Source organism: Centropristis striata, chromosome 19 (genome assembly GCF_030273125.1).
Source record: "Centropristis striata isolate RG_2023a ecotype Rhode Island chromosome 19, C.striata_1.0, whole genome shotgun sequence".
Taxonomy (NCBI): domain Eukaryota; kingdom Metazoa; phylum Chordata; class Actinopteri; order Perciformes; family Serranidae; genus Centropristis; species Centropristis striata.
This window is the reverse complement of record NC_081535.1, coordinates 33,677,019-33,702,157: the sequence shown is the minus strand read 5'-3', so window position 1 is coordinate 33,702,157 and position 25,139 is coordinate 33,677,019. Positions and strand designations below refer to the sequence as shown.

Below are 25,139 nucleotides of genomic sequence, written 5' to 3'. Positions count from 1 at the left end.
TTTTCTTCAGATATTATCTCATTATTTTGAGATAATATCTCGTAATTACAAGATATCTCGTTCTTTCGAGATAACACACCTATGTAAAAAAAAAAAATTTATTATTTTTTTAAATTATTAATTTTTTTTTTTACATAGGTGTGTTATCTCGAAATAACGAGATAATATCTCGTAATAATGAGATAATATCTGAAGAAAAAAAAAATTTGGGAAGATTTTTTTTTTTTTTAATTCTTATTACTTTTTTTTTTTTTACACATATGTGTATTATCTCGAAATAATGAGATATTATCTTGAAATAACGAGATATGATCTCGAAATAACAAGATAACATCTAAAAAAAAATGTTCTTCACTTGCGGTTCAGGGCTTCCGTACACATTGGTATGACACAAACACTTCTTCCTTTGCCATTTGTTTCTAAATGTGTCAATCAAGAGCAGGAGAGGAAACACGGTCACTAATCCACAGGTTAACGATGTTTTATACGATCTTTATACTGAGGACAGCAACATATCCAGACTTTAGTCTGTCCCTTCCAGTGCAGCTCCAACATAATGCTTTACAAGACTGAGGAGGAACACTATTCAACAGAAGCAATTGTCCTTTTTAATCACAACTCGGCTCAAGACAGCAGAGAACTTAAATGTGTGGGGTTTTTTTTGGTTTTTTTTAAAAACATGTACTGTGAAGATACGAGCTGTGAATCCAGCTTAAACCAGAGTTACTGAGTGGAGAAGCGTTAGGAGTTATGGTCATGCATTTCAGATACTTTGTAAAACTCTTATCTTTGTTTTTCCAAAGAGGGTCTTTGTACGAGTGGAACCCCTGAGCAGAATTTCGGTTAAAAAAAAAAGGCAACAAAATAAAAAACATGAGCACAGTGCGGCTCTGAAACCTGTTTGAAAATGGAAGAAAAGTGATGGTCGTTGTTGAGGATTTAACATTTCCAACACTTCCTTGGCTGCTTTATTGTATATGCAACATGTTTCCTGTTCCCGAGGATTAGAATTAGCCCGGCCAGGTGTCACAGGCCACATATTTACACTGAGACAAAAGTCGAGGCAGAGACCAAAGGTGGTTTCAACTTGAAACAAAATAAAAGCATTTTCATGGCGAAAAAAAGGAGCAAAAACTAATTTAAACATGGGACAAAAGAGCCGCGATTCCTCCTATTTAAAGGAACACTCCACCGTTTTTTCATATTAAAACATGTTATTCAGTCAAGTAAGACGAGTTGATACAGACCTCTCGCGTCTCAATCGCCCTGGCGCGCGGCGCCACTTGGCTAGCACTTAGCTTAGCCCAGTTCATTCATTAGGATCCAAACAGATGGACAGTTAGAAGCGACCAAACTCCTCCACGTTTTCCCTATTTAAATACAGCTATACGAGTAGTTAAAGGACCAAGTATGGCGACACAAAATAAGGAGGGGAGAAGATTTTTCAGGAGTGATGATATTACTGCGCCGAGTCGAAGTGCTCCCAAGTGCTATTCCGCCATACATTATAGTTCTCCTTTTTATCCGCTTAGAAAAGCGCCACGTTTTATTTTGTGTCGCCATACTTGGTCGTTTAACTACTCGTGTAGCTGTATTTAAATAGGGAAAACGTGGAGGAGTTTGGTCGCTTCTAACTGTCCATCTGTTTGGATCCTAATGAATGAACTGGGCTAAGCTAAGTGCTAGCCAAGTGGCGCCGCGCGCCAGGGCGATTGAGTGCACGCATTGAGACGCAAGAGGTCTGTATCAACTCGTCTTACTTGACTGAATAACATGTTTTAATATGAAAAAACGGTGGAGTGTTCCTTTAACATGGGACAAAAGAGCCGTGATTCCCCCTATTTAACAAGTATAAGCAGTATATAAACAAATAGTTTGTAATGCATTATAAAGTAGCTGTAAGCAGATTTTAGGTATTTCAGAGCAACTATAACTCCTCCTGTGGGCGCCCACACCTGGAGGTTTGCTGTATAAACAGACAATAGATGACAATAAAGTAACAACAGTTCTAATAATATAAAACACGTCTTCAAAAGAAGTTATAATTGTGAAAAACATCCTTATATCTGCTTATGACAACATTATAAGCCTATATGAACCATATAAAAGAGTCTGAATATTGCTTATCTATGCCAACTAGGGAGACTTGGAATATTGTGTAACCACATTTTCATGCCATGAAAAAAAAAAAAAAAAAATCCTGGTTTCTTGATAACACAACCATGACTCATTCCCAAAACATTTTTTTGCTGTTCCAATATTGTCTTTGGGGAACATTTTCTTACTTTCGTGCACTATAAATATAAATCACCAGACCAGCTGACACAAAATCTTTCACAAGTCAAAATCTGACTTATTAGTGCTTTGTAAAAGGTGCCTGACTCCGTTTTTACTGATACAAAAAGACGTGTTTAAAGGAAATCATCTCGTTTGGGAGACTTGGAATCAGAAAACGCTGGAATTCTTTCAGTATTTGCGTGAAAATAACTGAAACTATTTAGCGATTGTCAATATATTGTCAAATATTTGCCGATTATTTTTTCTGTCATTTGACTAAATAATTAGCCTACTAATTGTGTCAGCTCTGCATAAAACAAACCAAGGTTTATTTGATCAATTTTGAGAGCCATGTGCAAAAAAAACGGAGTATTATGCAGGTGGATTCTGACAATTACATTTTGCTTTTTTTTTGTAATTGAATACGACGCAACAGAGAACCAGAAAATTATCAGCACAGATATGTTAACTGGAGTCATTTTCTGCATTACTTCTTCAAATTTTCTCTCTGTATCAGCGCAGAATCGTGTCTGAGGAATGAAGAACCAAGAGGTTTCATCATATATTAATATGGGTGGTTAATTGTGGTTGTGGTGCATAAAACGCCCAGACATAGTGGTCTTTTGTCTCATCCACCTTTGGTCTGAGCCAAGAACAAGTCTTTGCTTCATACCAGGCAGTCCAGACTTAACAGCTTAAAGCATGGGCATAGTAGTCGATAGCTCAACATCACTTCGAGGTTTCAACTCTGTCTTGAACAATATATCACAAATCTTTTCACTCTGAATGTCAGAGGACAAAAACATCACCCGTCAAAATCTCTCTAGGTGAAAACAAGAGTCTCTGGAGATTTTTTAAAAAAGAAAAGAAAAAACCCTGAAATCTTTTCTCTGTACAACCACCACCGCTTTACATCTGTGGATCATCACAGCTTCATGTGACACCTCGGACCCTCAGAGACGATGGGAGGGGGGGCGTGAGAGTGCAGAACGAGGGAGAGCGGCCCCCGGAGCCTGCAGTGCAGAGATAGAGACTGGTGAGTCGGGTCCCTTTAGGTCGGGACGTGGACTCGAGATGGGCTTTTAAACGTGCTCCACACCCGACTATGTGTTGGGTGCATGACTGAGACTTTGTGGGTGGAGCTGCTGCCGTTTCTGGAGCTCCTGCACAGCGAGCTGCTGGCACTGGTCGGAGGTGGAGAGCTTGTTACTTAATGCAGACACACAGTTCGCTGGAATGATCAGACCTGTGGAAGAAAGAAAGGGATGGCAGTGAAATATGAGCCTGCAAGACCAACAATGTCCTCATTTATAGCACAAAATTAATAAGGAAAACATTTATCATTATGGGAAATATGCTTCTTTACTTTTTTGAGAGTGTTAGGAGAAGGATGAAAATCACTCTCATGTCAGTAACTTTAGTATAAAACTGGAAACCTCACAATGGTGACAGGAAAAAACAAGAAATAATCTGACTAAAAACAACAGTAAATGATTAACAACATTAACAATAGCATACTTTTTCTAAAATAAAGGTAGAATTATATAATGTATACCCCAAGTTAACATTTAACAAGTTGTCGTCTTATGATTCACTTTTCTTTTACAATTATTTTTTCCTTTGACTTTAAATATTGCCTTTGCCATCTCTCTTATTTTATTCTTTCATTTATTTGAGTTAAGTCTAGTTTTACTTAATATTTATTATCACTATTATGTCCCTGTGTATAGAGGTATTTAGCCATGTGCATTTAGCCTTCTGGAAATTAGCACTGGAATGAATGGAAACTTGAACTGCTGATTAAAGGTTCATAAATTAAGACTTAAAAGGGATTTTTTTCCTTCTAGGAAACTGAAACAAATAGTGAGCTTTAAGACCTACAGATCACCTCTGGAATGATGGTGTGTTCATTAAGGTTTTTAATCATTTTTAGAGGATCTTTTCATCCAACTCTAAGCATATTCACCAGAATGTGGGACCTAATCCTTTAAAAGTAGCAGTGCTCCAACTCACCAACTATCCTCTGTCCGTCCTCCGTTCTCAGCCTGACGATCTGAACCTTGACGTTGGTTCCGCTGACCGGCGTGAGAACTTCCTCCAGCTCGTTCCACACGCTGAGAACCGAGCCGCACAGAACGTAGTACGTCCGACACCGCAGACCGACTTCACACTGAAGACCCACGGAGGCTTTCTTACAGTTACCCCGCCTGTGGCACAAACAAACACATTCTCTATTAGAATATTCAAGCCTAGATTTCAGGATAAAGCTGTCCATATTCTAGATTTGTTACTGTTAATAAATCCCATGAAACCAAACAAGTCTTTCTGTACTTTGACTTCCTTAGTTTTTGGTGACTAAGTCGGGAGACGACTTGGGATAAATTGTTTATAGATAGATAACTTTATATATTTATATAATTACAGTATTGTTTTAATGCATACAATGGCACTAAGTTGATGGTACAGTGAATGAATGACATGAATATACTAAGTGCTGAGAGAATGAGAATGTATCTTTTCTATTTACTATTTATTGAGATGAGATGATAAGAATGTATCTCGTTATTCACTATTTATTATGCTTTTTTTATGAGTCCAGTACGTGAGTGCATTGAATTTCGTTGTATTTCTGTGCAATGACAAATAAAAATCTAATCTAATCTAATCTTTATTCATCCCCGAAGGGAAATTCGGTTGTCACAGCAGTCCGGTATTCAAGTACGATAAAATACAATAGAATAAAATACTGAGGTAGCATAAATAAAAACAATAGAAAAAAAACACAGAATAGAACAAGGACACTTAAGAAGTTAAAAAAAGCAGATCAGTTGGTAGGTTGGCAAGATGATGGTAATTATAATTATACTGATGATATGATAGCAACAATGCTATAGTGACTAGACGGTATATAATTGTAATAATAGTACAGTATATAATATATGTAATAAATAGTAACAATATAAAATTTTAAAAAATGCGGACAAATCCGGTGTATATAAGAATTTAGTCAAATAAACTACAGATAAAAAAATATCAATAATATGATGATAATTAAGCTTTAACAGAGATCTAGAGTGAACATACCAATAAGCATGAGAGCAGATCTTTGCTGACAGCTTGTACTGGTCAGTCCAGTGCTGCTTGGCATCTTCTGATAAAACCTAAAAGGGCAGATAAGATAAAACAACCATGAGTCACTAGATAAAAGCATGAAGTGTTGTTTCGTAGCATTTTTAATCTATCTAACTAAAGATGTGTGACCTTTTTAAACTTCTTCTTGATGTCTGCGTACGTCTCCAGTTTGAGCTGCCGGCCCGTGTTCGGCCTGTAAACCAGGAAGAGTCTCTTCTTTGGGTTCACTTCTTTCACCAGTATGGCTGTTTTCTTGTTGTTTCTCATCTGAAAACAAAATACATGTTCTTAGAAAAAGGGGAACTCTGACTTTACATATACAGATCTGTTGACTCATTACGGGCTGTGAAAACAGTTTTTCTGATGTATTCTGAGGACATCATGTCTGAAAGATGTGGGCACATACCAGTCAGCAGTGGTGGAGAGTATCTAAGTACATTTACTCAATAAAGTAAAAGTACCTTAAAATTATACTCAAGTACAGTACTTGAGTGTTTACATTTTATGTGACTTTATACTTCTACTTCACTACATTTTGAGGCAAATATTGTACTTTTTACTCCACTACATTTAGCCGACAGCTTTAGTTTCTTTTCAGGTCGAGATTTAACATTAAAAACATGATACATTTAAAGTTATTAGAGTTATTTTTTATTAAATCTTAAAACAGTATATTAAGTAATTAAATGAATACTGTCTTTACAAAATTAAAACACTTCTTAAGTGCATGAGGCCAGGACATCTCTGCAGCACTTTAATTTTTTTTAAATCGAGTCCCGGCCCTTGTAAAAATATGAATCCAATTAATTAGAGGCTTTATAATTAATCGAAATTAATCGCATTTTAAATCGCATATAAATATTTGACCTGAGAACAGTGAGAAGTAATTTTTCCACATGGATTTTTAGTCTACTATTGAATAATGACTGAATACATAAGCTTAAGCAACAAAAATATTGTTTATTTTTGTTCAAGTCCAACAGACCAGTGCAATTTTTGCCAGTAAGTGTAGCAATAGCATATTTAGAAATAAAGTACATTTCAGAAATTCAGGTAGCCTATAGGTAGGTAGACCTTCTGTAAACTTCTGTACACATTTTGCCTTTAACAAATATAAAAATTAGAAGGCCAAATTGCGATTTTGATCAAATCTGTCCTACTACAGAGTCATTTAAACCAGTCCCAAAAGCTGTAGAATTAAATTCTGAGAGAGAATCGTCTTCATACCTGAACATAGAAACCATCATCTGGCCCATTCTGATCCGCCCAAGCATGTGTGGCTTCCTCCCAGCACATCCCCCTCTCCACACTGACCTGAGAAAACAGACAAAAAGGCATTGAACCATTTCCTTCAGGGGGGCGGGAGGTCAAAACGCCATATAAAGATAAATGTAAACATACAGTGAAGAGTTCCACATGTCCTGATGTGGTGTAGCCCGGCGTTAGGAACTTCCTGCAGTCCATCTTCTTCACCTTCTCATCACCTGAGCCCAGATCTAACAGGAGGAACAGGTAGACAATAGTTGTGATACCTTACAAAATCAATGAGGCTCTTCAGGGCAAAGAGGATTATGACTCAATGGAATTTATCATAGAAAAAAAAAAAAGTTTAAATATTTAAACATAGCTAAATGCTTCGTGCCCCAGTTTTGCTTGTGTATTTGTGAGAGCGGTTAACCCTTAATAGGACACTCATTGAAATACTTGCAAATTCCAAATTTCAACCCTAGAGAATATTGGAGGATATTACATACAGCCAGAATGTGTAAAAAAAAACAAAAAAAATAAACATACAGACCCGGGGGAGGGGGGTAATATTTTGAGGAAAAAACTCACAAATTTGTGAGAAAAAATATCAAATTAATGGTAAAAAAGTTGACGAGATTAAAGTGGCAAATCTACGAGAAAATTTTTTGCAGATTTATGAGATTTAAAGTGGTGAATCTGCGAGGAAAAAGTTGTTTTTTTCCACTTTTCTCTTGTAAATCTGCAACTTTTTTTCTTGTAGATTTGCCACTTTAACCCATTGAAGCCTGGGAAGCAGATACGTCGTTTTGTAGTATTTGTACAAGCTCTCAAATACTTTTTGAGTTTCATTTCTATCTGCTCCAGAGGCTGAAAAATCTATTATTTAGTAGAAGCGTTGACACTTGTGTTGAATTTCCAGAAAAACTTCAGGTTTTAGGGGCTTATTTTAAAATCGCCCAGAGGTTTTACAGGCAGTTTTAGGCGTCAATCTGTTAATCTAGTAACATAGCCTGATCTTTGCTGATTTGCTGGAAGAAATCCATGTGGTTCTACAACCTCACAGACAGACATGAGGACCTCATTTTGATATCCACTGAAGTTACCAAATATAGTTCTTCACCCGATAAACGGTTAAATGATAAAAATGAAGCATGATGACAGTCTTACCCAGAATGCCCATGTCATATCTGCCGTTTTTCTTGGCCTCCTGAATAACTGCTGCCAGTGTGTCAGAGAAGTACTGGAACAAGGCGTTCTGCTGCTGGACCTCCATGCCCAAGATCCGGTTCAGGAACTTCCCCATGTTGTTGTAGTCTGCAGCAATAAGGTAATATAAGAATTGTTTATGAGATTTCCACAAAACTGTACATGCAACACGTCACATTTAAAAGGGAAGTTTAAATAGGGTCATGTTTGAAAAGTACCACTGACAACTATTTCACTTGATCCAGTCTGTTTGTCATTGGATCTAAGCAATTCTTGCTTAAGGAGAAGCCTCATTGTGAAATCTCACACGGTGACTTGTTGGAAGTGTGGGTGACAGTTGGAGGGATGAGTGCCAGGAAGAGTTTGTTGTATTGGCTGAATATTTAGCTGATTTTGACGATGTGGAAGACCCAGAAGCAAAAAGACCAGATAAAGCAGGAGGTAAAGAAAACACTTAAAGCAATAATGATCCTCAAATAATAATCTAAGCCTGTTAGTCACTTTTAGAGGGCGTAAAGCCTCGAATGATTTCACTGCAGCTCATATCTCTGTAGCATTCTTAGGACAGGAACTGGTTTATAAATTGTGTCACTTTAATAGTTGTACCGTCAGTCTTTTCAACAAGTTTTAATCTCACCTTTGTCCAGTGACATTGCACCAGATCTGTCCTCCACATTAATGAGGCCGACACCTATTAATCCACTCTGAATTTCTACGGAAGAAAAACACTGTTATTACTCCAAGACAAAGATGAGAAACAACATGAAAAAAAAAATACAGATTTCAACACAGACATAAGCAGTAAAGGTAAACCAGTTGTACAATAAAGAAGAGATTGTGGGAATGTTTGATTGGAAGGAAAAGTTCATTTTTTGTCTTGTTATGAATAGGATACAGTAGTAGTAGTACAAGTACCTTTGAAGAAATCTCCTTTAAAGTCGGAGGGTGGAGACACTAATGGAGAATCAAGCTTCACGATGGACTTCATCACAATTTCCAGAGCATTTCTGCCGTACTGTAGCAAACCAAACATGAGTTAGTCACTGGCAAATAAAGATAATAATACCAACCTCTTAGAAAAATTAACCTACCTTGTTGTCAAAATTAAACCGGCTGAGATCTCTCGTTTCTGTCGCTCTTCTGTCTCCGTGAGTGAGAGCACCCTGTTGAAAGAAGTTTAGATATATTTCATATTGAATACCAAATGTATATGTTAAATCTTTTGCACTCTTGATTTCACAATAAATTAGTTCTTACCAAGCTTTCTAGTCTTTTGGCGACAATGGATGCAAATCTCTGCTCTCCTGCAAGCTCTGATATGAGGAAGACATATTCTGGAGCCGTGACCTGGTTTGACCTGTGAGTTCTCCCTGGAAACAAACAAAAGAAAAACATTTTTAACCACATTGTCATTTCATACGTTCAAGGATAAACTGGGCCTGTGTTTGGTACAGGAGGATCAATTTTGACTGATTTTTAAATGAGGATGGTTGAGGTGAATATATCTACTGACCGAACTGCTGTATGGCTCTGTCTGCGCTCCACGGCAGCTCTAGCGTCATGTGGACTCTCCGCCGCTGGTTCTTCACTCGGCGGTCGGCCTGCAGGGATATTCCCGAGCTGGCAGCTTCTGAGATGATGGCGATGTTCTAGTTGAAAAGAAAGAAAGAATGATGTGGAATTAGCAGCTGTTATCTATGAAAGTCTGACAGCGGTCTCCAAAGACAAACAAGCAAACTGAATCACTCGATAAACTGATCTTAAATTTAACATTTTTGAAAAGAATAAAGAATAGCAGAGGGAGAGGGACACAAACAAATTACTTTCCCATTGAACTGGCTTTTGTGCAGATCAAACAAACTCTGGTGTGTCCTAATCTCTGCACTAACAACAGGATTTTGTGATGGAACAGCTGTGATTACAAAGAAGTTGGGATATTGTATAAAACATAAATAAGAACAGAAAGCATCAAACTATTCATGTCTACTCATCCAGAAATCAGAGCTTCTCCCAGATATTTCTTGGTGCCAACAGAGATTCATGAAGAAACACTTCATGTTTACACCTCTTGGTTTGTTTTTTGATAACTTAATGCAAAGTCGAAATGGACCAAAACTAAAAGACAACAAAGTATATATTTTTTGTTTTCGTCCAGATCAAATGAAATGAGCTACAGGTGTAAAATCACCTTCGAGTCTTTGAGCCATATTTGGTTAAAAAAAATCATTTTCACAGTAATTTGCTTTACCTTCTCTCCATCCATGAACCTCTGCTTCTCTGTGAGGTTGAGGATTTCCACTGGGACGTCCAGCTCAGAGCGAGACTCATACGTGATGCTGCCATCATCGTTGCTGACCACGCGACCTTTGCGGCCGGTCATCTGAAACAGAGTTGAAGTTAACTCAACTCAACTTTATTTGTAAAGCACTTTAAAACAACAACAGCCGCAACAAAGTGCTGTACATAAACAAACAGAACAAGAGACAATAAAATAATTAAAACAGGAAATAAACACTAAAATAAATAGATTCATTGCTTTTTAAAAGACAATTTAAAAAAAAACAATAAATAAAAGCAAACCATAAAACACTAAAAACAAGAGCAGAGTCTCATGCGTGGTTAAAAGCCAAGGAATAAAAATAGGTTTCAAGATGAGTTTTAAAAATGGACAGTGAGATTTTTGGGTTGTGTTCTGTGTTTTTGTGTAATTATTTGTTTTTGTCATTTTATTTTAGTTGTCTATTCATATGTGTTTGTAAATAAGCATTTATATAGGCATATATATGAAGATATATTTCATGCGCTATTTTTGTGACTCTCATATGCCTGTATATATATTTTTCTGTAGAAAGAAATTTAAAAAATTGATCACAAAAAAAAAAAATGTACAGTGAGGAGGCTTGTCTGATGTGCAAAGGCAGCTCATTCCATAGTTTGGGGGTTGCAACAGAAAAAGATCTGTCCCCTCTGAGCTTCCGTTTAGACCTCGGTACCTCCAGGAGCAGTTAAGTTAGGATCAAAATAAATACCAAGCTTTTTAAAAAAACAAAAAAAAACTAAAAAAACCCATCCATATCATTGTGTTTCTACCTCAGCTACGTTGTCTGGTCCTCCCAGTTCATCTATGAGCTCGTCCAGAGTGTTGGGAGGCAGATCCTCAGCTAAGTCCTCCAGCTTCTCCAGCAGCTCTTTCTTCATCACCTGGGCGTGTTCCACTGCGTCCTGACTTGTTAGGCAGCTGTCCTGACTCTCTGCCTTAACTTATGAACAAGTAGAACCAAAACATTCATTAACCCTCAGAAAGCTGAACTGGATCGCTGTGATCACGTGTTGCTCTGTAATGTGGTGCTCACCTGTGGCAGGTGGTGTCGGGGGGATCACAGGAGCAGTGAACGCTGGCCTGGTGGAGCCGAGCCCGGAGGCTAACAAGGCACTTTGAATGGAGTCTGGATCAATACTCCTTCTTCTCTTTTTCTTCTTCCTCTCTTTCCCCTTCTTTGGTTCCTTTCTGATGAGCCATGGATCTAAAGCAGGGGATAAAAAGTTTCCTTTAAGCCAGGGGTGGGCAATTAATTTTCCCAAGGGGCCACATGACCAATTCCACGAAGGTTGCAGGGGCCGGACCAAAACTCTGAACTAAATTCTGCTCAATATTAATTTAATCGCTTTATAAAATACAGTAAATTATCTGGTTTTGAGCTGCTACTGATAGGAATACATGTTATGATAAGACTGTTAATGTGGAGTCAATCAAATATAGCAGTAAAAAGTAATAAATACTCCAATCACTATATCACTTTTCCATTTATTTTAAACACAACTGTAAATTACCTTTAGTAAGGTTCCTATTTATGTTTTTGTATGATATAGCTTGTTTTTCATGTTTGTACATTTTCAAGGTGTTTTACAATGTTGTGATGCTTTTATTTTGAAAAGGTGTCGTCCAGTGTAAAACGGGTGCTTTAATTTTGGAAGGTAGTGACAGGAAATAACCGGTAGAACGGTTAAATGAAAAAACGAACGGTAAATAATAACGAGTGCGTAGTAATTCATATAAAGTTGATATAAAGTATTAAAAGGCTTCTATAGTGGCTGACTGACAGGACACAAGGTTTGTTAAAGTTTATTTTATTCTGTCATATATATTAGTGGCTATATTTGCTGTCTTAACGATAGTAAAAGTGCTTGTTAGCTCTAGTGCTAATGCTAATGTTTGCTATTTTTTTCAAAATAAAAGCACTGCGGTTATATTGATTTCTAATTTCTTGGTAACCTAAAAAACATCCAGATTCCACAAGCTCCCTCAGCAGTCTCACCATCTTCACCGTCATCATCAGACTCATCTCTGAACGGGTTGAAATCGTCGTCTTCGTCCCCTGAGCTGACAGATTTGAAGCTGTCGTCGCTTTCTTTACCCGACTCTCTGTCCGACTCGTCAGACTGGCTCTCTTCAGAGCTGGTCCCAGAGAGACCGCCGTGCTTACGAGGTTTCTTTTTCGCCTGCTTTTTGACCTCTGAACCTGGAGAGATGGCCAGAGAATCATAGGAAAAAATATATTATAAATCTGTACATGAGAACCAAGGCATTTTAAAGAGAAAGCCATCTTTTATTTCATGGAGTTTTTTGAGGAGGGAAGTACAAAAATGTTTCAGTATTAGCTTAAAATGTTCGTTACCTTTCCTTTTCTTGCCCTTCTGTTCCTGCTGTACTGCGGTTTCACTGGGCGAGGGGGTCTTCTTGGCCGAGAGGTCGATACCCAGCAGGCTGTAAAGCTTCTGTCTGTCTGGAGCTGGAAAGTGCTTCTCAATCAGGGACTGCAGCACACCTCTACAATAAAAAATATTTAATTACAGTAAGTCACATATCAGCCTGTTTAAAATTGTGTGAGGAAAATCGTCTCCAGTTTAGTGCATACTTTGCAGTTGACACAAAGTCATTGAGCTCTCCTCCCCCTTCCTCCAAGGCCTCCAGTGTTCTTGCTTCTCCAGTGGACTGAAGGCCGATCACCACACACTGCAGAGGAAATGTGTGAAAAGTTACACGAAGAATTTCAGGAAGTCCTTAAGTAGCTCCTTTCTTGCAAAGCATTGCTCTTGTTTCACTCTGTTGACCAGAGTATCTTTGGCTAAACAATATAATATGTCATAAAGTGGCCTCTGTAATTTTTGTAAAAGCTCTATGGAGTGGTCGAGTGTCAGGAGTTTTTCCCAATTAAGTTTTCCTGGACTGAGATATGCCACAATGCACATATTGCTGGACGCAGGACTTTGTCACTGTCGGTCTCTGCTGCCAAATGCAAATTGTTCTTAGCATATATGTTTATATTAAATTATGCTTCGCAAGTGGTGGGTATATATACATATACACTACCGGTCAAAAGTTTTAGAACACCCCAATTTTTCCAGTTTTTTATTGAAATTCAAGCAGTTCAAGTCAAATGAACAGCTTGAAAGGGTCCAAAGGTAAGTGGTGAACTGCCAGAGGTAAATAAAAAAAGGTAAGCTTAACCAAAACTGAAAAATAATGTACATTTCAGAATTATACAAGTAGGCCTTTTTCAGGGAACAAGAAATGGGTTAACAACTTAACTCTATGGAGTCTTGGGCTATTTTGTCCATTTTTGAATTCTTTTGGTGTCTTTTTTAGTCATTTTGTGTCTTTTTTTGTCATTTTGTGTCTTTTTTTGGTCATTTTGTGTCTTTTTTTAGTCCTTTAGTCCAACATAAAATGTGATTTTGAATCTTTTTTTTTTAACTTTCAAAATACTATCATGCTCAATAAAGAATTTTAAATGTTGCAAATGTGCATTAATTTCAGAGTACACTGAGACATTAAACTGCTTAGTTTTCAATTAAATTCTGGAAAAGTTGGTGTGTTCTAAAACTTTTGACCAGTAGTGTATATAAATAAAAGCACCATCATATTTTAAGTTTAGACTCACCTTTCCATTTTGGACCTCCTCTCGAGCGAGCTGTACCACTCTGCGGACTTTGGAGGCGATGCAGAGATATTTAAAGAACCTCTGATGAGCGGACCAGAACTGTCCCCACATGGACTTCTTCATGCGTTGCTCTGCGTCCATCAGGTTTGCCGCCTGCTGGAACCTCTCACGTGCCGTCACCCACTGCAAGGAGCATATTGACATTTAGTTTTTGCAGGAGGGACAAATCAACAAATTACTGCAACGTGTTAAAAATAAATGTCGCGGGAAAAATGTAGTTAAATGTGCTTACCAGCCTCACAGATTTGTTGTACATTTTGATGTATTGCTGATTCAGGGGAACCTCCTCAATCTTAAAAGTTACACCTGTAAAACTCAACTGCCTAGCGATGTACATCCCCCTCAGTTTCATGTCCATAGCAACTATCTCCATGGCCCCGACGCCTCTGAAAATGAGAGGGGGGGGAAATCATATACGTTAGGACATATTCCATTTTATCAAGCCTTAGGGATATTAGTTTTGCCACCTGCAAAAAGAGACACTTACCTGCGCTCAACAGCTTGTATGAAGTTGCCAAATTCTCTGAATGGTGTTTTATGCCCCCAGATGCCCAAACGGTTCATATAAGCCATATTTCGCGGTTCAGAGGCGCCTAATTAGAAAAATACATTTTCAGTTTTGGCACACTTCCACTCCAGTTTACACTGAAAATGAATTCACAAAGCTAATCACATTTGATTGCATTTACTAACCTGTGGCACTGGCATAAACAACCCGAGCTTTGGGAAGTTTATTCTGCAGTTCCAACACTGCAAGTCCAGTTTTTGTAGGTTTTGATGATCCAATCGGACACACGTTTTTGGCTTTGTGACACTCGTCATACACAATCTTAAGACATCTGGTTAAGGAAAGCCTTTTCTAAACATTCCTGGACAAAAGGTAATTGTTTTAATGTGAATTGTGAAAAAAGAAACAAAAAATAACATCTACTTGAAAGGATACAACTCCGTCAAAGTCCTCCCCACACCAGTGGAGAAGCTGTTGAAATCTGGTCTTGTACTTCCCTCCTGATTGGCTCTCTCCTATTAAGGAAGAGTAGGTGGCGAATATCACACCTTTCTTCACACTCCCATTGTGTTTCGATGAGATTTTCCCATATTTGAACTGAAAATATTAAAAAAAGTGCAATTGAGTCACACTTTGACATAACGACACAAAACACTTCTCACTGCTCTTATGTGAAGCATCATAAAAGTATCGTACCTTGTTCAGCGAGTGAACCTGGATGTTTTTGGCTCCTATGTCTCTTAAATCCCGTTCAGCATCATACTTTAAGTCGTTTGAGACACTAAACCTGTACAGAAGGGAAGAATATAAATAAGAAGATGTTCTTCTGTTGGCATAACATCCAGTGTCTCCTCTAGGTTTAAAGCTTTGGGGGAGGGGACCATAAATATTATATTATCAGTAAAATGCATCAATCTTGTGCACTTTAAGAGCTAAATGAGAGCAAACACCTCACATTACATTTTCACAGTCAGGAGATACCGTGACATAGAGTCTTTGTTATCCTACTTGTTACGGTGCTGCTGTTGGCTAGCAAATTTAGTAGCCTTTCGCAGATTTTAATGACACTATTCCATTATATACACTGATCTTAATCATTGTATATTTCAATTGACTATTGTAAAGGAGAATAAAGGTTCTTGTATGTATTTTTTAAGTCATCATATTTTGACAGTCTTGTAAATTCTGTGGTGGATTCTATTAAAACACTGTGCTCTTATTTTGAAAGCAGCATGTGTTAAGCGACAGGAAGTAATTCAGAAAACTTAGGCACAGATTAGCCTTTTGTGATTAAAACAACTTTAATTGTCAGCTAAGGCTGCCCCCCTAAAATAATGGTAGGGGAAACACTGACATCTGTTTGAAAGATAAATATTTGAAAAAAATTGTGATACATGATGTTAAGGAACAGGGGTATTTACCAAAGTGATCTCTTCCTGCCTAAAAGGTAATTCTCATAGATGATCCCTGCGATGGTCCGGCCTTTCCCCACTCCAGCTCCGTCTCCAATCAAATAGGCAGCTCGATCAGCGCTGGGGAGGAATGTCTCATGTTGCTGTGGCAAACAGGGACCAGAAATGAACAATTAAAACCTCTTCCTAATACCTCGTGTCCTCTGCCCATTTGGTAGTAGAATGTCCGCACGGATGATTTTTTTTTTTTGTGTCAATGAAGTCTGCCAGGTGAAACTCGCCATCTGGCCCACATTCTGCTACTAAATGGGCGGAGGACTCAGGACATAATCGGCAGAGAATAACTAGACATCATTCATCTGCTCAGTGTCCTCACTAAGGTAATAATACATTGCTGGTTAAAGGAAATCCAAGTATTTCAAAAAGTGGACACAAAATCATGTTTAAAAAAAAAGACATGTCAAGTGTTCATTTGAAAATATACTTTAGTTTAAGTGACATTATAGTGATTCGCCAATTGTAAATCTGGTTTAAGGCTCAACTTATCGGATTCCTTTGCTCATTATCATCACACAGCAATAAAAAAGAGCACATGTTGCTTCCACATTTCAACTTAAAGCTCATGAACACATTGAACTATCTGTAAACCATCTGATGAGCGCCAGTGGCCTTCGTGCAAGTCTGCAGTTTTATTCTTGTTTTTGATCAAAGTTGTCATAAACATAGTTTTAGTCTCCACAATGCTTACCTGAGCTGCGTATGTTATTGCCTCCAGCTGCAAAGCAGACAGGCAGCCTCGATCAATGGTTTCCTCTGGGATGGAGAGTCTATACCAAACATCTGGAGGGTTGACGCTGGACAGAGAACTCGTCTCCACCACAGGATCAGGATGCCGCAGGCCGATCTTTACTGCATTGACAGACCGAGTGGTCAGTGGATCGCTCAATTAACATAACATAAACATTTGTTTGATTAGACTGAGTGCCATCGACCGAGTGCACTGCTGTCATCATTCAGTCCACTTTCATCAGTCCTGCCTGTAGCACAACTCCTCACTTGTTTCCTCAGTGGCTGGATGAATGCTGCTCAGTAAATTTAAGCCTCCTACACAAGCTGTTCTCAACCTTGGGGTCGGGACCCCAAAATGGGGTCGCGAGATGATTTCTGGGGGTCGCCAAATCATTTTGGAAGTCAGCTCTGTCTCCACTGTGTTAAAGTGTTCATGTGTTTTAGTCTTTTTGGTCACTTAATGTCTTTTTTTTGGTCATTTTGTGTTTGTTTTTTAGTCATTTTGTATCTTTTTTGGTCATTTTGTGTCTTTTTTTGATCATTTTGTGGTCAATTTGTGTCTTTTTTAGTCATTTTGTATCGTTTTTGGTCATTTTGTGGTCGTTTTGTGTCTTTTTTGATCATTTTGTGGTCAATTTGTGTCTTTTTTAGTCATTTTGTATCGTTTTTGGTCATCTTGTGTCTTTTTTTGGTAATTTTGTGTCTTTTTTGGTAATTTTGTTTCCTTTTTTTGGTAATTTTTTTGTCTTTTTTTGGTAATTTTGTTTCTTTTTGGGGTCATTTTATGTCTTTTTTGGTCAATTTGTCTTTTTTTGGTCATCTTGTCTCTTTTTTTGATCATTTAGTGGTCATTGTGTGTCTTTTTTGGTCATTTTGTGTCTTTTTTGGTCATTTTGTGTCTTTTTTGGTCATTTTGTTTCCTTTTTTTGGTAATTTTGTGTCTTTTTTTGGTAATTTTGTTTCTTTTTGGGGTCATTTTGTGTCTTTTTTGGTCAATTTGTCTTTTTTTGGTCATTTTGTGTCTTTTTTTTGTCATTTTGTTTCTTTTTTGGGTGATCTGAACTGTGCGTGTGAGATTCTGTTCGGTGAGCGGGGGTCGCAGACAACATGCATGTTAAATTGGGGGTCGCGACTCAAAAAGGTTGAGAACTACTGTCCTACACAAGTGCAGCTAAATCTCACTCTTACAAATATACAGAAGTTTCCTGATTTGACGTTTTCCAGACTTTCGTTGTTGTCAAATACAGATCTGGCTTCATGGGATTAGGAAACAACGGGTTCTGCGATATATTCCTGACATTGTTGAGCAACACAACAGTCACACTTACATTTCATTGGCATGTACTCTGCATAAGTCTCTGCGTGACCCAACTCGTCCTCCTCTTCCTCCTCAGGCTCGTCCTCCTCCCTCATCCCTGGGATTTTCTGTCGACAGAGATTGACATAACAATAAATTCTAAAACTTGCAACAATGCCTGGAATAAAGCAACACAATTGGCAGCATTCAACAGCTTTATAAAAAAATCAATATCTTACCAGAGAATGTGAGAAGGCTTGCATTTTAATGTCGTCATTAATCCAGATCCTGGCAGCATCTTTACCCAATACTTCCTTCTTGATCCCGTTGATCATTTCACCTGCAACACCGACAGACACAGCCCACAGGTTATTCCTAAAAACCTTCTCAAGTACTGACAAGTGTTCCTTTTAAAGTCTTTCAATTTAATAAACAGAAAATTGTTCAATTCAAGCAAAAATGCCAAACATGACCTTGTTCAAGCTTCATAAATTTAAGAATTTTGTGCTTTTTTCCAGTGTGATAGCCAAAATCAATATTTTGCCTTTTTCAAATCACTATTTTCAGACATTTTGAGACCAAACAATCAATGAATATAACCATCTGCAATGAAAATAATAATTAGTTGCAGCTACAGTTCATATATTTAAATATTTTGAAAATAGTATTATATTACAAATTTTAAAAAAGATTATGAGGGATAATTTGCAAAAAAAAATAAGAAAATTACCAGCACCAGACATACTAGTTGGCTTAACTTTAAGTTATTATTTTAAAAATGTACACATTCAAATTACATATTGACATTTGCACTAAAACATCATGTCTTCCTCATCAAATGTTGCTTTCCAAAAAACGAGGTGAAATGGCAGACTGACTGTAGGATTAATAAGTTTTGAAATAAGAGTTGTCACACAAGTTAATTTGAATTCTGTTTATACACAATCAGCCATCATTTTCTCTTTATTTTATAGTAGATTTTTCCTCTTTTACTCAAGGCCAAACAGAGCGTTTTTGCTCCGACTAAACACAGATGGCAAGACCCAAATGCTCTCTGCTATGATATAAAACCTGAATAAAGAACTGCAAATATAACCAAGAACTACCAACAAACTCTGTTCTTCCTTCTCCGCACCTCATTTGAACACACCGTTCTTATAATCTCTCTTTATATTACAAGTCTGTACAATCAAACATCACATCTGTTTGCCAATTGATGAATCGAAATGTAAAGATATTGCTCAGCCATGATGAGTTGAAGGAGCCCCAACCTAAATGCACATTTAAATAACATTTAAAACCATTAAATTACCTGTTGCTGTTGCAGTTGCTACAGGTGGAGCGATGTTTGGTGGAGGCTTTAGCTTCATGAGCTCCATCAGACTGTTGCCCTTTAGACCGGTGCTCTTCACATTGCCGGTCCGAAGAAGGTCTTTCAACTGAATCTGCTAAAAGAAAATGTACAATCAGCATGAGCAAAATAAATTATTCTCTCTGTGCTGTTATGTCCTTGATGGTATTTAAATGGTATCTATGGTTTCCACAAACAAACAAACAAACCTGATCTCTGTGAGAAGGCACTACTGTGGACACTGAAGGAGGAATACTGGTGGACGACGGGGTCGATCCTCGCAGGGCTGAATTAGCCACATGGACCACTTTGGTGACAGTTATCGTATGTTTGATAGGGTTTGTAACTGATTGTTTGGTCACAGTAGCTCCTAGTGATGGTAACTGATTCAGCTGATTTAAGACAAATGTGGTGGTTGATGGCTGAGGTTTGTGCTGTTGGAGAGGAAAACATTTTTTAATAAATACACACCACAAAACATCTGCTGTAGCAGAGTAATGTCTCTTTAATAATTAATTAAGGGTAACGTAATGATTTATTATCTCACCCTGATGGTAACTATAGGGACTGGAGCTGGAGGCTCAGTCCGAACCACTTCCACTGACTCCGTCCCCACACCAACATCCAGGGCACTGATGGAGATAGACTGAAGGAGGACCAGAAATCAGGGCATTAACATTTAGTTATGAAAACATTAATGAATCACTTCTCCTCCATAAGAACAAAGAGCATCTTACTTGCTGGGTTGTAGAGGGCTGTGCAACATCCTGAGATTCAACATCAAATAGGCCCATATCATTTGGGCAAATGCCGCTCTCACTCAGGGCAGCGAGAAGTAAATCCTGTCCAGGATCCATCTAAAAGACAAATGTACATGTCCTTCTGTTAAACATCTTTCACATAAAGTGGTGGCACCATTTGTTCATTAATAAAAAACAATGATAACACGATAAACATATTTTAGAGATTAAACTTTTAGAGGACTAATTGACTAGTTGAACACAAAATCTTCTGCAGCAATTCTGATTGTCAACAAAATGTTTAGATAGCATTTAAAGCTGAAATATTAAACATTTCCAGATTTCAGCCTTTCAAATGTGAAGTTTTTCAGCTATAATTCATTGTATTTAATAGTAAATTGAATCTCTTGTTGAAAAAAAAAATAAAATGTCTGGCTTTGGAAAAATGTAAATGTAAAAAAAGTGTTAACTTCTACATATATAACTCAACTGGAATTTAAATGTACATTTACACTTCAAGAGATGTTTACAATCTCAAGTCATTTTCACTTATCTCTTAACTTTTCACAACATAATGAAACACTTGCGACTTTAAAGTTTACCACTGAGATTACATTGCCTGCATTTCACAAAATCCAGTTACTTTTTGTCACGAGAGTGTCTTCAAACATTAGCAAAACAAGATTCATCTTGCCTTGACCCATTGAATCAACCATGCGTGGCTAACAAACATAAGCACATCAATAATATTAATAATAATAATAATAAATCGTTTAAACTGTATTCTCAGTAGACAAGAGCATAATGATGCAACAGTGCATGTTTACAAGGCAACTCAGAAGTTGGACTAAAAGAATGCATGAACTAAAAAACACAAAAGGGATATTAAGACCCACATGTAGAGCACGCATGGGATCAAACACGGGATGCTGTGGTCATTTCAAAGCCCAGTTTTTAAATAAAAATTAAACCAGTAAGAACCATTTAGAAACTCGGTATAAAAGCCAAACTTATGTAGCTCAACTGTAGCACAGGTTATTTAAATTTAACGTAAACAAGATATTAAACCTTATTTCAAATGTTCACCTTGCCGTATTTGCTCCTGAAGAAGACGCCGAAAACAGCGAAAATGAAACACTAAATTACAACACGGAATCAATGTATTTAGATTAACTTCAAATCGAGACTAACCATGTACAAATGAGAATTAGCCATTTCTCCCAGCAAGGTCTGCACGCCCGGTCAGGTCCGTGACTTGTTCCAAAGTGACCCAAAACAAGACACGTGTTTGCAATGCTCTGCAACTTCCTGCCCCTCTGCCTCTAGCTTCCCCCGGACTCCTCGTCAGCTCCGCCGGTTAATCATTATTTATACAACAAGCTCCTATAATGTGCAACAAGATCATGGCATTTTAGGCGATGATGCATTCAAGTGTCCAGCTAATTTTGCACCAGCTAACCCTTACAACTGGCACACTGTCATACCAACTAAACTGGCCTGGTTGCACAAGGGTGACAAGGCTTAACTGTGTTAGCTAACCGAAAGCTAACGTGCTGAACTCAAACACACTTTCACATTCATTTCAGTTACACGACAGTTTAATAAAAACATTGTACAAAAACTGCAAATTTAAGAGAGAAATCAAGGGTTAGAAATCATGCAGCCCGCAACGGACGCATGCTCACTTCGTTGTTATTATATTACGCATTTAGTATCTTATGTTTTCTATTTTATTTTAACTTTACCCCACGTTAATCTCGGCGGATATGTTGGCAAAACTGAAATGCTACCAGTTTTTAGAATAATAAAATAAAGAAAAAATAGAGAATAAAATAAAACTTTATTAATTCAGGGGGGAAATTTTAATTGCAATACAACAATACCTTGGGAAACAGTGGAAATAAAACAAAAACATAACTAGACACTAAAAAAATAATCAGTTGGGTGCTAAATCCACATAAACACTATGCCAGACATGAAGACATAATTATCAGCATGTGTTATGAATATAACAGGTAAATAGTTATGGTAAGGGTATAAAAAATATTTCCTGCCACATGCCACATAATAACACTGTACAATAACAAATAATAACCTGGTTCATTGCACCTTATTTGTTTCATAGCACCAACATTTTTATACTGTATATTCATATTTATTCTGCACTGGAATTCTATTCTACTCCTTCTTTAGACACTTTATATTTTATTGTATTTTTTATATTTTATTGCTTGAAGTATGCCTAGGTTGTTCTTTTTTTTACTTAATTGTGTTGTTATTGTCTCTGTGTGTAATGCTGCTGCTACACTGTAATTTCCCAGCTTGGGATAAATAAAGTATATCTATCTATCTATCTATCTATCTATCTATCTATCTATCTATCTATCTGTCTATCTAAACAAATGAACAGGTTGATAAGGTGCAACAACGCTAGCTAGCTTACATTAGCTAGCTTGTTACGTGGGTAAGAATGACGTTAGCCGGATTATATAGTGCCACATTTCCTTATAAAACACAAGCTTAAGGTGAAGAGTCAGTGTGTCCTTCCTCCAACCTTTACCACCTGCAGCAGCGGCGGATTTGTTGTTGTTGTTGTTGATTAGCGCATTGTTGTCATGTTGTTGACGGGCTTCTGTGTCATTGCTGTTGCTAAGCTAACGTTAGCAACGAGGTGTGAAACGAAGCTGCCTCAGAATCAAAATAAAATACTTAACTTAAAGTATCACACCGCCCACGATAAGTAGATAGGTTCAATAACCGGGGTGTTAGTTAGTGGTAACTATGGCGGATCCCTCCCCCGGTTGAAAGCCCCGTACCTGACGGTTTAACGGCCGCTCTCGGCTCCGGTCGGCTCGCTCAGCAGCTCGGCGGTTGGTCTTCGTCCTCTTCGCTCCGCCGCGCTCGCGCCATCTTTTTTTATCAAACGGCTCAGCCGCATGCTGGTCACGTGACGCGAAGGCCCGCAGTTTTCGCAGCCGGATTCCTCCAACGGCGCCGGTAAAAACGGGTCTCCCGGTGGCCGCGGGACGTCCCTCCGCAGTGATAAACCGACACAAGCGAGAAAGTTGGCATTTTCTAAAACGTTAGCGTTAACGTTACAAACATAGCAGAGTCAGCGAGCTAATACGACGTCACGTGACCTAGCGAGATCTCGGCAGGAAGTGACGTTGACGAATTTTTCTTCTTCGTTGTTGTCTTCCTTTTTCTGCTTCTTCTTCTTTTTTTTTCTTTTTTTTTAAGACATATTTTTATTGGGATTTTCACATAAGTTTAAACATGAACACCCCCCCCCCCCCCCCCCCCATCAAGGTTATAATAGTTTTGGATTTTTCATTAGTTTTAGTTTTAATTTCGTTGTGAATTTTTGTTTTCAAATTCAGTTAGTTTTAGTTAGTTTTTAGAGTGAGTTTTCTAGTTTTAGTTTATTTTTTATTTTTTGAAAATGCTTAGTTTTAGTTTAGTTTTTATTAGTTTTAGTGTTAGTTTTAGTTTTTTTGTAATGGGCTATGTGTTGGGTGCCAGATTCAAAGTGGTCATAATAAATTTTGCCTTTATTTCCTTTGGTTTATCATCTCAGCCCCAATAAGGTTATTAACTGTTTTGAATTTTGGTTCTAGTGTAAACATCCCAGTCTCAGTAAACATATTCACCATGTGTTGCATGTTCAAATAAAAACACTGAATTATGAATGAAAAAAGTTGACAAAAACGAAAACTAAGGACATTTTCACTATAATTTTAGTTAGTTTTAGTTAGTTTTGTAACCACGCAATACAGTTTCAGTTAGTTATCGTTTTTTAAAAAAGTCTAGTTTTTATTTTTATTTCAGTTAACGAAAATGTTTTTTCAATTCTAGTTTTCGTTATTTCGTTAGTTTTCGTTAACTATAATAACCTTGCCCCCCATCTGGCAGAAATAAAATAGAAAAATAAATGAATAAATACAAGAACAAACAGACAAAGAAACAATGTCTAATAAAGTAAAGAAAAAGAAAATTAAATAAATGTAATAAAAATAATAAAAATAATACAATTAATCACAATCCAAGGTTTTGAGTTTCCAAAAAGTCCATAAAAGGTCTCCACAAATGAGTAAAGTCTTTTTCTTTCTTTTTTACAATGTATGTTAGTCTCTCCAGAGCTAGACAGTCCATCAATTCCTTTGTCCATTCTTCTTCTTTTTTTAATATATATATATATATATTCTTATTATTTATATCATCACCCTGTTAAAATAATCGCCTAACTCATTTTTAATTTTTTTCAGGAAAAACAAAAAACTTCATCAAAAGTGTAACATATGACATTTATTGATCATTTCACTCAAAAAGGATGTAACAAAGGATGGCTATTGGCATAGTAATAACGCTGTGTGTAAATTATGTAACTTAAGAGAAATAAATGAGAAATAACTTTGGCAATTTTTTGAACATGCCTTTGTGACTTAAGCAAGATATGGTAACACTTTATTTTGAAGGTGTCAACATAAGAGTCACACAAGCCTGTCAGTAACATAACAACTGTTAAAATAATCGTCATTTTTTGTCAAAATTGGTTTTTTTTTGCCTAAATCATCTCCTCATAGCCACCTATGGTAAAATCACCTCCATCCTCAGTTGATGAGATCATGTGATTTTACCCCTTTAAGATCATCACTTCTTTGACACTTTGCCACATTCATAGGCATCAGATAAGAACCCAGCAAAGAAGAGCTAGAGGGAGATTGTTTAGTTATCAGTTTGGTTTATCAGTGTTTTATTGTTGACACTAATATTTGTAACACTTTACTCTAAGGTGTCTACATAAGAGTGACATGAGCGTGTCATAAACATGATGTGTCATGAACATTAATGACACTTTGAAGTAACATTAATGCTCATGATACTTGTTATGTCATGTTTCTGACAGGCTTGTGTAACTCTTATGTAGACACCTTCAAAATAAAGTGTTGCCATATCTTGCTTAAGTCACAAAGGCATGTTCAAAAAATTGCCTAAGTCATTTATTTCTCTTAAGTTACATCATTTACACACAGTGTTATTACTATGCCAATAGCCATCCTTTGTTACATCATTTTGAGTGAAATGATCAATAAATGTCATATGTTACACTTTTGATGAAGTTTTTTTTGTTTCCTGCAAAATTTTAAAAATGAGTTAGGCGATTATTTTAACAGGGT

At 37.2% G+C, this 25,139-nt stretch overlaps 1 protein-coding gene across 4 annotated transcripts; it reads right to left on the bottom strand.

Annotated features, from left to right (window-relative positions):
- Positions 1 to 465: 465 nt before the first annotated feature.
- Positions 466 to 23,135, bottom strand: sbno1 (strawberry notch homolog 1 (Drosophila)). 4 transcript variants are annotated; one of them, XM_059357466.1, is made up of 33 exons: positions 22,779 to 23,135; positions 19,960 to 20,079; positions 19,770 to 19,868; positions 19,432 to 19,656; positions 19,184 to 19,319; positions 18,111 to 18,211; positions 17,903 to 17,999; positions 16,534 to 16,694; positions 15,795 to 15,928; positions 15,070 to 15,160; positions 14,809 to 14,970; positions 14,559 to 14,694; positions 14,353 to 14,458; positions 14,098 to 14,251; positions 13,806 to 13,988; positions 12,780 to 12,877; positions 12,540 to 12,691; positions 12,180 to 12,383; positions 11,217 to 11,387; positions 10,954 to 11,123; positions 10,112 to 10,243; positions 9,377 to 9,512; positions 9,121 to 9,233; positions 8,955 to 9,026; positions 8,779 to 8,878; positions 8,501 to 8,575; positions 7,825 to 7,971; positions 6,811 to 6,905; positions 6,637 to 6,723; positions 5,539 to 5,676; positions 5,362 to 5,438; positions 4,291 to 4,484; positions 466 to 3,523 (listed from the first exon to the last, which is right to left on the bottom strand). In XM_059357466.1, the coding sequence occupies exons 2-33, from the start codon at positions 20,077 to 20,079 to the stop codon at positions 3,381 to 3,383; spliced, it is 4,209 nt and encodes a 1,402-aa protein (XP_059213449.1). In that variant the 5' UTR covers positions 22,779 to 23,135; the 3' UTR covers positions 466 to 3,380. The 4 variants fall into 4 exon arrangements, with proteins under 4 accessions (XP_059213449.1, XP_059213447.1, XP_059213448.1 ...); XM_059357464.1 differs by lacking the exon at positions 22,779 to 23,135 and adding an exon at positions 21,154 to 21,685 and having other exon boundaries at positions 19,184 to 19,316; XM_059357465.1 differs by lacking the exon at positions 22,779 to 23,135 and adding an exon at positions 21,049 to 21,684.
- Positions 23,136 to 25,139: the final 2,004 nt, after the last annotated feature.